We start from the raw sequence: 11,052 nt of genomic DNA, 5'->3' as shown, positions 1-11,052 counted from the left end.
ACTAATAAGGCTGTAATTACAACTCATCATACTCCAAGGCCCCGCCCACACATACAGTATATACATATTTTTGAATGTGTAGTTTTTCTCTTAATCCTTGGTCTCCTGTCCACAAAAAAGGCCCTTGAAAGAAATTTATATTAAAAATGAAACAGAAAGTGAAACTTTGTTAACTCTCATCTTCAGTGAGGACTTTCTGGAAGAAGTGAAAGTGAAGTGTGATCATGTGACCCTCTGAGAGTGCAGACAGAAGGACACTCACACATGGAAGCTTTAATTCACAGCAGCTCACCTTCTCTTAATAAACACACACATGCTGAAGCTGGTCATTGTACTCTCTGTTAATGATCCACTCCACACACCAGATAATTACACTACTGCAGGAAAATAGAGATCTGTGTGTTTCTAGCTGTTTCTTACCTAAGTTTCTGCAGTCTGTAATGTGGATCCTGCAGCAGAGCTGAAAGCTGCTTCACTTTCACGTCTTCAGGTGTTTTGTTGTTCAGATCCAGCTCCGTGTGCAGTAAGGGGTTTTTACTGAACATTTTAGTAAGACACGTGTAGGCTTCCTCTGCATCAGGACTTTTCCACAACCTGTAGAGAAAAATGATATGGAGACGTTAATAACTGTGGACTGAGAGCAATAAGGAGCTGATGGTGATGTGCTTTAGCTTCAGTTTCAGCTTCAGTTTCTGTTTTCAGTGAGTTTCCTTATCCTTTATCCAGCTATATCTGTTACAGAATCAGTGCACATTCATCCTCATGTCTTAATAAAATGGATAATTATCAGTCTTTACTGTTACTATTTATAACCGTTCATGAAAAAACTCTATCCAGAAATGTTTCCTGATTCATCAGAAAACTGAACATTACAATGTGACATAGTGACATCAGATCATTCAAATTAAACCATTAAGCAGAATGAAGTCATTTTCAAAACCTCAAATACTAAAGTGGTAGAAAGATAAAGTTCTTTCATTTCTCCTCACCTCAGTGTCTTCAGTCTACACTTCTTATCATTCATTAAATTCCTAAGCTCCTTCAGTCCTGATGCTCCAGGGTCGTTCCCTCTGAGGTCCAGCTCTATCAGTGATGAACGGTTTGACTTCAGAGCTTTAACCAGAGCAGTGTATCCTTTCTCTGTTATATTACAGTCTGAAAGTCTGGAGAAGGAGCAAAAATTAATCAAAATCTGTTCAACCTGTTTGTGAGAATGTTCTTTATTTACCTAACATAGTACATAAACTCATTTGTAAATGATGTAAACCTGACTAGGGCTGTAACAGCAATTAAGTTATTGACTTATCGTACAATATTTGGACATCACCTTGATCATTTTGCTCACTATATTGTCCACTGTGTTTACGTAAGAACAACTGTGTTATGGTCCCCCCCGGATTTCCCCTCCACACCGCCAGAGGGAACCATCACCTAAATATTAGCACTTCCGGGGCCCCAGGTCTCTTCCCACATTGTGGGACGTTTAAACAATGGTCATATATTGTACATCAAAGTATTGCCAGTTATGCTGCCTTACCGAGTGGTTTGTTATTGTTCATCATGTTTGATTTCTGTGTATTATCTTGTGTTTTGATTTTCCCGGCATTTAATCTTTTTCATTGCAGATTTAGATTTGTTTGCAATGCAGACTGCTCTATTGGTATTTTAGATTATTGTGCCTGTTTCCTGGTTTTGCCTTTGCATTGCTTTTTGGATTATTGTGCCTGTGTTTCTTCAATAAATCTCAGCACATGGATTTTACTCCATCTGATCATGCCTCATCATTACAGAATGTCTCTAACATTTTCTTTTGTTTCTGTCTTTGCCTGCTCTAGGGCTATCAAATTAAAATTCAAACTATAAATATTTAACAAATTTAAGATAAAAATCACATTCAAAACAAAAACTGTGCATCTGAATTTATGATGTGTAGCAAGTACTAGCATCAATTTTAATTAAACACATATTGTCATTAACATTACACTAATAATGTCCTTTTAAGGTAAAAATATATAGTTGTAGTGTTTCAAATAATCCAGTCATAATAAAGTTCAACCCGATTAATGACTGATGGTTGCTGGTAATGGGCCTCTGTGTTACAATATAGAGACTTCTATAAAAATCATCTGATTAATTTGATGTATTTGAAAGGGATGACATGTTGTATAATAAAAATTTAGTTTGTAACCAAACTGGACTGAAGAATATTAAACTGTTTAAAGATTATTAGAGTTATAATAAATGTGGACTATTTGTAGACTGATAGCTTTAATATGTATCGGTTCATCACATCACTGAGTTACTCACCGCAGTGTCTCCAGTTTACACTCGTGTTTCTTCAGTAGATCACAGAGCTTCTCCACTCCTGAGTCTCCCAGTTCACACTCACTCAGATCCAGCTCTCTGATGTGTGATGGATTTGTACAGAGAGCTGAAGACAAATCAGCACAGGATTTCTCTCTTACACTGTTACATAGTCTGCAGAGGGAGAAGAAGATAATTAGAGACTTATTAAAAATAAAATATAAATGTATAATGTGTCTGTGTTTTATTTAAGTCCGAGAATAAATAAATTTAGAATGAAATCTTTTCTTTAATAAAATGTGCAATATTTTAAAGGAATATTTTCTGAACCCACTGCATTTATTTAATACACAGTAGTGTTATAACTGTTATACTACTATGAATAAATTATTATTATTATTATTATTATTATTATTATTTACACATGTGCATCATAAATATTCAGAAAGTATTTCTAAATCAGTTATACAGGACTGAAGAATATTAAACTGCTAAAAGATTATTAGTGTTATAATAAAACTGGACTGTTTGTAGACTGATAGCTTTAAAATGTAAAGGTTCATTTCTCACTTTAGTGTCTGCAGTTTACATTCAGGATTCTTCAGGAAATCACACAGATTTCTCAGTCCAGACTCTCCTGGTTTATTCCTGTTCAGATTCAGATCTCTCAGGTGTGAAGGGTTTAAAACCAGAGCAGAAATCACATGTGAACAGTCTTCATCTGTCATACTGTCTCCTTTATACAACCTGGAGAGAGAGAGAGAGAGAGAGAGAGACAGAGAGAGAGAGAGAGAGAGGGGGAGAGAGAGAGAGAGAGAGACAGAGAGAGAGAGAGAGAGAGAGAGACTTTTTTTGACTTTTTACGCATCTTTATTTACACAAGTCACATATAAAAGTCACAGTGACTTAATAAATAAGTAAATAAATAAATACGTATTAAAATAAATGTCAATAAATTATTTTAAATATGAGTGATTAGTTTAGTTCTGCTGCAAAGTTAAGTTTCCTTTCTGCAACAGAACACAACACATTCTCACAACACCACACACATTTAAACATCCAAGTCATTCATACTTTTATAAAAATTAAAATCAATTGAAATTCTAGATTTCATCAGCCTTTTCAGGATTTTTATGGCGTCACAGTCAGTGCTTTGTGCAATTTGGTTTTTCCGGCTCAGGTATATCACCATTTTGGCCTGACCAAATATAAAATTAATCAGTTGGCACCTGAACCGGTGTTTTCTGACAAACTTAAAACCAGAAATAAAACACTGAAAAGTAAAAACAACATTAAAAGACCTTAAAATGCTCCGTAAAAACACAAACAGTGGAAGTAATCTGGAGCAGTGAATAAAAGCATGAAAAACTGTTTCTCTCTGTGAACAAAAAGGACAATCATGTGCAATATCAGGATTTAAAACAGAAATAAAAGAGTTCACAGAGATAATACAGTGTAAAATCCTCCATTGGAGGTCAGCAGCTTTTTTAGTTAACGGTGGTTTATACAGTGCGTCCACTCTGGTTTAAAATCATCAGTAAAACCATGTACACTTCTCCATGGGGTGTCCACCCTCCCACTCAGCTTCTTCTTATTTAAAACCTTTACACACGCTCTGTAGAGCAGCTTCCCGACACTGACCCAAAGTCCATCTCCCTTCACCCGGCACTCCAGGAGGGGGCCTGCACACCTGTCGAGGTCAGGAGAGATGTTCAGCTGGGGAAAGGGTTCGTCCTCTGCAGGACCAGTCTCTGTGTGTGAATAGTCCATTAGCTGAACACGCTCCTCTGATGTTAACGCAGATCTCCAGCGGTGTAGGAGCTGATTGACAACACGCAGGGACCGCAGTCCCATACGCGCTGCCAGGTCCTCTGCCCTCGACAAGTCCGACCCCGCGATGTTCACAAGCTCCCGGAGCGTTATAATCCCTGAGGAGATGAGAGTTCTGGTCAGTGCAGGGATGGTCACACTGGAGATGTCCAGTCCCCCGCTGTACACCAGAGGTTCCTCCAGCAGCCAGTGTAACATTCTACAGCCCTTGTTCTGTTTCTTAAAACAGTTCCAAATTTTAAAAAATCCACGGTAAAAGGCTGGTAGTCCAGAAATGTCCAGCATTTTTGTGTCCATTAAAAACAACGCTCTGTCCAGCCCCAGTCCTTGAACTGTGCGTAGTAGTCCACTGGCTGCTGCTCTCCATACTAAGTCTCCGGGTCCAGTGAGGAGTCTCTGGATGAACTGGAGGCGGAAGGCTGCGGCTCTGCTGGACAGCTGGACCAGCCCCTGTCCTCCTTCTTCTTTGGGCAGGTGGAGAACACTCTGTGGAATCCAGTGTAGACCGTCCCAGAAGAAGTCCACCAGCAGGGCCTGGATGTTTGCCAGCAGGTTCGGCGGTGGATCCACGCATGCCAGCTTGTGCCAGAGGGACAACGCGGCGAGGTTGTTGATGACCAGCGTTCTCCCCCTGTAGGACATCTTTGGAACCAGCCGCTTCCACCTGCTCAGTTTGCCCTTCACGTGCTCTACAGAACCTTCCCAGTTTTTACTTAAAAACTCATTGTTCCCCAGGTAGACACCCAAGTATTTAAAACCACCTCTTTTCCACGCTAAGCCTCCTGGTAGTGACGGTTGCCCACCTCCCCACTCCCCAACTAAAATGGCTTCACTTTTAGACCAGTTAACCTTGGCGGAGGATAAAATCTGAAAGTCATTTAAAATATCAGTTAAAACATTGACATCATTTTGTGTGTTTATCATCACTACCAGATCATCTGCATAAGCTGATAAACATATTGAGGCATTAGCATGTGGCATATTAAAACCAGAGAGATGACTTCTTAACTTATTTAAAAGAGGTTCAATAGCTAGAGAGTACAACATTCCAGAGAGGGAACAGCCCTGCCTGATCCCCCTGTACACTCTAAAAGGAGCACATAAACCACCGTTAACCTTCAGTACACTCTCAATGTCACTGTACAACACCCTGATCATGGCTATAAAACCTGGGTTGAACCCGAAGGCTTCCAGCACCTTCCACAAATATTCATGTTCAACCCGGTCAAAAGCCTTTTCCTGATCTAGAGAAATCAGACCAGTCTTTAAGCCCAATAGCCTGGAGACGTCCAAAATGTCACGAATTAGATACACATTATCGAATATGGACCTATCAGGCACACAGTATGTCTGGTCATGGTGAATGAGCTGCTCCATTACCTTAGTCAGTCTCGAGGCTAATGCTTTTGAGAGCAGCTTGCAGTCAGTGCACAGTAGTGAGACCGGGCGCCAGTTTTTCAGGTGGGTCAGGTCTCCCTTCTTCGGTAGCAGGGTCAGGACGGCCCTCCTGCAGCTCGACGGGAGTTCACCTCTCCGTACGCTGTCCCGTAGGACATCCAGCATGTCCTGCCCTATGACGGCCCAGAATGCCTTGTAGAACTCGACAGGGAGACCATCTATACCTGACGCCTGTCCATTCTCCATCCCCTGGAGAGCCTCATGAACCTCCTCCAGCGTCAGCTCCCTGTCTAGCTCTCTCACCGCTTGCTCAGAGAGCTTTGGCAGGTCCATGAGGAAGCTGTCCTCCTTGTGCCCCTGACCACTCACTGCTGTACAGCTTCGAGTAGAAGCTTACTGTCTGCTGGCGAATTTCAGTGGGCTCAGATAAGAGATCCCCTGATTCTGTTTGCACAGCATGTATAAATCTTTTCTGTCAATTCTTCTGCTCTAAACTGAAAAAGAACTTTGAAGGAGCATCCATCTCAGCAGCGCTTTTAAAGCGTGAGCGGACCAGCGCCCCCTGTGCTGTAATGTCTAACAGGTCGTTCATTTTGGATTTTTTACGTTTGAGGGCTTCAATATGCCCTCGATATCCATTGGCCGCCAAACGCTGGAGCTCCACTATTTCTATCTCCAGAGCTTTCAGAGATCTAACAATGTCTCTTGTGACATTGAGAGTGTACTGTTGACAAAATACTTTGACTTGTGCTTTTGTTACATCCCACCACAGCTGAAGTGAACTAAAGGCTGCCTTCTCCTGTTTAAAACAACTCCATAAAAAAATAAAAGACTCCCTGAAATTAGCATCTTCTAAAAGTGCAGTGTTAAAATGCCAGTAGGCACTCCTAGGTTTAACCTTCTCTTTAGTAATAGTACACTGGACCATACTGTGGTCAGAGATACCTACTGGAACAATAAAACACTTTGTAAAAAAACGTCAGCTGGTGTTTAAAACCATAAAAATGATCTAGTCTCACCAGGGAGAGTGTGTTGTCTATGGCATGGGCCCACGTGTACTGTCTCTTGTTCTTATGAAAAGTTCTCCATATGTCGCTCAACTCGTGGGCCTCCACCATCTCCCACAGACGCTTACGGGAAGCCACGTGAGGTTCTGTGTGGTTCCGGTCTAAAATATCTGTAGTACAGTTAAAATCACCACCCAGAATTAAAATCTCTGCAGTGTTGCAGTCGACAATAACATTATTCAACGTGTCTAAAAACGTCATCCTCTCCACTGCACTGGTGGGAGTGTACACACAGATAAAAACTAAAACCTCATTCTCATAAAAAGTTTTCACTTTTAAAAGCCTCCCATTTAAAAATTCTTCAACTGAATAAGAACAAGGAATAAAACTGCGAGCAAAGAGCAAGGCAACACCACCACTGAGCGTTGTGTTATGGCTTAAAATCTCCAACCCATCCCACTCCTTCACCCAATCAGCAGCATTGCTGGTATCACTGTGGGTTTCCTGCAGCATGGCAACGTCAATGTGCTTCTGCTTTAAAACTTCATACAGTTTAGCTCTCTTGTTCTGGTCTCTTGCCCCATTAATATTTAAGCTCGCAATATTAACTCCTTTCATAAAAATAAATAAAATAAATAAAATTAAACAGAGGGTAAAAACCACTCTAACATAAAAAAACACCACATTAGTCATCATCAGAGTTTTCCTTATTCACTCGTGATCAGTTTCTTCAGACGGAAAATTTCAACATCAATAAACGCACCTTCTCTTCTGAAGAACTTCACGTCATGAATGAACTGTTTACGGTCCGGGAAAAACTCTTCTAATGCTACATTTTTCTGCCATTTGGTGTTCCTTAAAAACTCTTTAATATCATCAGCACTGTACACAACATGAACCTGTTCCTCCTGAGAATCGAACATTAAAACAGAGTCTGACATGCAGTCATCACTGTCTGAGTCTCGTTCCCCCATCTTTGTGTCCTTCTTTGCCTGCTTTTTTCCCCGTCCCTTACCTTGCTTTTTCCTTTTATTCGGCACTTTAAAGACGGGTTCATCCACCATATCCACGTCTCCCCCGTCCCCCTGCACTGGTGTAGTGTCCGGTGTTTCCGGGCGGTTGCTCTGCACCTCCGTGCCTGCCTCTGCCAGTGCAGGCAGCTCCAGCACTGCTCCAGAACCCACTGAGCTCTTCTCAGTGGAGCACGGCTTCTCCCGGTCCGGTTGAGCCGAGCATGGCTCTTCCGCGGCCGGTTCGGCCGTGCATGGCTTTTCCGGGGCTGGTTTAGCTCCAGTGGGCTTCTGGGTTGCAGCCTGGGCTTGGGGCTCACTCTCTTTCGGGTCTGGTGCAGCAGCAGCTCCGGGGCCCTCAGCAGCCGGCCGAACCGTAGCTGCAGGGGGAACGACCCCAGCCGACTGAGCTGCGTCCTGCCCCGGTCGCTCAGAAACCCCGGGTCACTCTGCCTCTCAGGGCAGGCCCGAGCAAGATGACCAGTTTTTCCACATTTAAAACACTTAATATCTGTATCAGAAGAAACAAACAGATTGTAGTCAAAGCCTTCAACTCTGAATTTAAAAACGGCATTCAGCTCTTCCACACCTTCTTTAAAAACCATGAAGACCATTCTTCTAAAAGAAACCAAGTGCTTCACCAGTGGGGACTTACAGCCAAGAGGGATTCTCTTAATGGGGAGACAATTCGCGCCTGCATCGAGACAGTTCTTTACAGATAGCTTCATCTGAAATAAAAGGAGGGACGTTGGACAACAAGACTTTCTTAGCTGGGGAACTGAGGGGAGAAACCAGTATTTGCTCATTATTAACAATGATGCCTTTCTGAATCAGATTTCTGACTTTCTCAACATTGTTCAAAAACACCACAATGGCACTGTTCATTCTGGAGGCAGAGACAATGTTCTCATGCCCCACCACGTTACCGACTGCTAAACAACATTCTTCAACACTCACCGGACACACAACACGGACACCGCGCCGGACACACAACACGGACACCGTGCCGGACACACAACACGGACACCGTGCCTGACACAACACGGACACCGTGCCTGACACAACACGGACACCGTGCCAGACACACAACACGGACACCGTGCCGGACACACAACACGGACACCGTGCCAGACACACAACACGGACACCGTGCCGGACACACAACACGGACACCGTGCCGGACACACAACACGGACACCGTGCCTGACACAACACGGACACCGTGCCGGACACACAACACGGACACCGTGCCTGACACAACACGGACACCGTGCCGGACACACAACACGGACACCGTGCCTGACACAACACGGACACCGTGCCAGACACACAACACGGACACCGCGCCTGACACACAACACGGACACCGTGCCAGACACACAACACGGACACCGCGCCTGACACACAACACGGACACCGTGCCGGACACACAACACGGACACCGCGCCTGACACACAACACGGACACCGTGCCGGACACACAACACGGACACCGTGCCGGACACACAACACGGACACCGTGCCGGACACACAACACGGACACCGTGCCGGACACACAACACGGACACCGTGCCGGCGAGTCAAACTCTCACACAACCTCGCGGTCGGATCCGCCATAACCACGCTTCACAGACACGCTACTCACACACACCTGCACACACACACGCGCACACACTCACACACACAGCTATTGTCCACACACACTCACACAATAAGTATATTAATATTCCGAGATGTTAAACGGAAAAGAATTGCACTTTAGTGCCGAAAAAATTGGCAAAACGCCAAACGCTCTCACGCGCTCCACACGCCGCATGCGCAGAGAGAGAGAGAGAGAGAGAGAGAGAGAGAGAGAGAAAGAGGGAGGGAGAGAGAGGGAGAGAGAGAGAGGGAGAGGGAGGGAGAGAGAGAGACAGAGAGAGAGAGAGAGAGAGAGAGAGAGGGAGGGAGGGAGGGAGAGAGAGAGAGAGAGAGAGAGAGAGAGAGAGAGAGAGACAGAGAGAGAGAGAGAGAGAGAGAGAGAGAGAGACAGAGAGGGAGGGAGAGAGAGAGAGAGAGAGAGAGAGACAGAGAGAGAGAGGTCAGGTTAGTTCCTGCTAGAACACACCCACTGCTCCACTTCCTGTCCTCCATTTACTTAGTTGTTTGTGCAGCACTTTTTTCCACCTTGTAGTTTATTTTGTTGTGTTTTCAGTTTCCAGTCTCTGGTTTTCTTTCATTAAGTTCTGTTGTAGTCGTTTATTTAGCAGAATCATAACACATGAGAAGACAATAACAACAGCACATAAGCCCGATTTACACTGGATTAGTTTATCAGTGAAATATCTATAATCTATTTCTTCCCCCCGTGATAAAACTTACGTATCTGGACAGTAAACTGACCACAGGAGGAGTTTCTAGCTGGTTGTATTTTCTATGTAAATGAATGTTTGCATCACTCTGTCATATGATCACGCTCCATCCATAACATGGCGTCCGAGCGGTCAGCGAGGTGCTGAAGTACAGAACAGACACTGACCCTTTTTTCAGTTCATTTGTTCAACATTTTGAAAGTACAATCAGACAATATTTAAAAACTATATGAGAAGCGTCTCTTTCTGTTTGGTTACTCGGACAGTATTTAATATCTGTGGGAGGGTCAGTAATACACTGAGAATAAATACTGCCAGTAGCAGCAGTCACTGCACAGGAAATTTAATCCTGTACTAATAAGGCTGTAATTACAACTCATCATACTCCAAGGCCCCGCCCACACATACAGTATATACATATTTTTGAATGTGTAGTTTTTCTCTTAATCCTTGGTCTCCTGTCCACAAAAAAGGCCCTTGAAAGAAATTTATATTAAAAATGAAACAGAAAGAGAAACTTTGTTAACTCTCATCTTCAGTGAGGACTTTCTGGAAGAAGTGAAAGTGAAGTGTGATCATGTGACCCTCTGAGAGTGCAGACAGAAGGACACTCACACATGGAAGCTTTAATTCACAGCAGCTCACCTTCTCTTAATAAACACACACATGCTGAAGCTGGTCATTGTACTCTCTGTTAATGATCCACTCCACACACCAGATAATTACACTACTGCAGGAAAATAGAGATCTGTGTGTTTCTAGCTGTTTCTTACCTAAGTTTCTGCAGTCTGTAATGTGGATCCTGCAGCAGAGCTGAAAGCTGCTTCACTTTCACGTCTCTTGGTGTTTTGTTGTTCAGATCCAGCTCCGTGTGCAGTAAGGGGTTTTACTGAACATTTTAGTAAGACACGTGTAGGCTTCCTCTGCATCAGGACTTTTCAACAACCTGTAGAGAACAATGATATGGAGACGTTAATAACTGTGTACTGAGAGCAATAAGGAGCTGATGGTGATGTGCTTTAGCTTCAGTTTCAGCTTCAGTTTCTGTTTTCAGTGAGTTTCCTTATCCTTTATCCAGCTATATCTGTTACAGAATCAGTGCACATCAGTAGCGTAGCTATGGGTGGGCCTGGGTGGGCCTGGGCCCACCCAC

At 43.5% G+C, this 11,052-nt stretch overlaps 1 protein-coding gene across 1 annotated transcript in view; it reads right to left on the bottom strand.

Annotated features, from left to right (window-relative positions):
* The window catches only part of LOC131351780 (NACHT, LRR and PYD domains-containing protein 14-like), a 13,195-nt gene extending 2,420 nt beyond the window's left edge, over positions 1-10,775 (bottom strand). The window contains exons 1-5 of the mRNA XM_058387367.1: positions 10,673-10,775; positions 2,875-3,051; positions 2,308-2,478; positions 990-1,163; positions 421-594 (exon numbers count right to left, since the gene is read on the bottom strand). Coding sequence (XP_058243350.1) covers positions 421-594; positions 990-1,163; positions 2,308-2,478; positions 2,875-3,032 — 677 coding nt within the window. The 5' untranslated portion in view covers positions 3,033-3,051; positions 10,673-10,775. The remainder of the gene's footprint in view (positions 1-420; positions 595-989; positions 1,164-2,307; positions 2,479-2,874; positions 3,052-10,672) is intronic.
* Between the last annotated feature and the right edge of the window lie 277 nt (positions 10,776-11,052).

This window comes from Hemibagrus wyckioides, linkage group LG04, assembly GCF_019097595.1.
Source record: "Hemibagrus wyckioides isolate EC202008001 linkage group LG04, SWU_Hwy_1.0, whole genome shotgun sequence".
Taxonomy (NCBI): domain Eukaryota; kingdom Metazoa; phylum Chordata; class Actinopteri; order Siluriformes; family Bagridae; genus Hemibagrus; species Hemibagrus wyckioides.
Note: the sequence above shows the minus strand (reverse complement) of the source record. Positions and strands in the feature narration are given on the sequence as shown.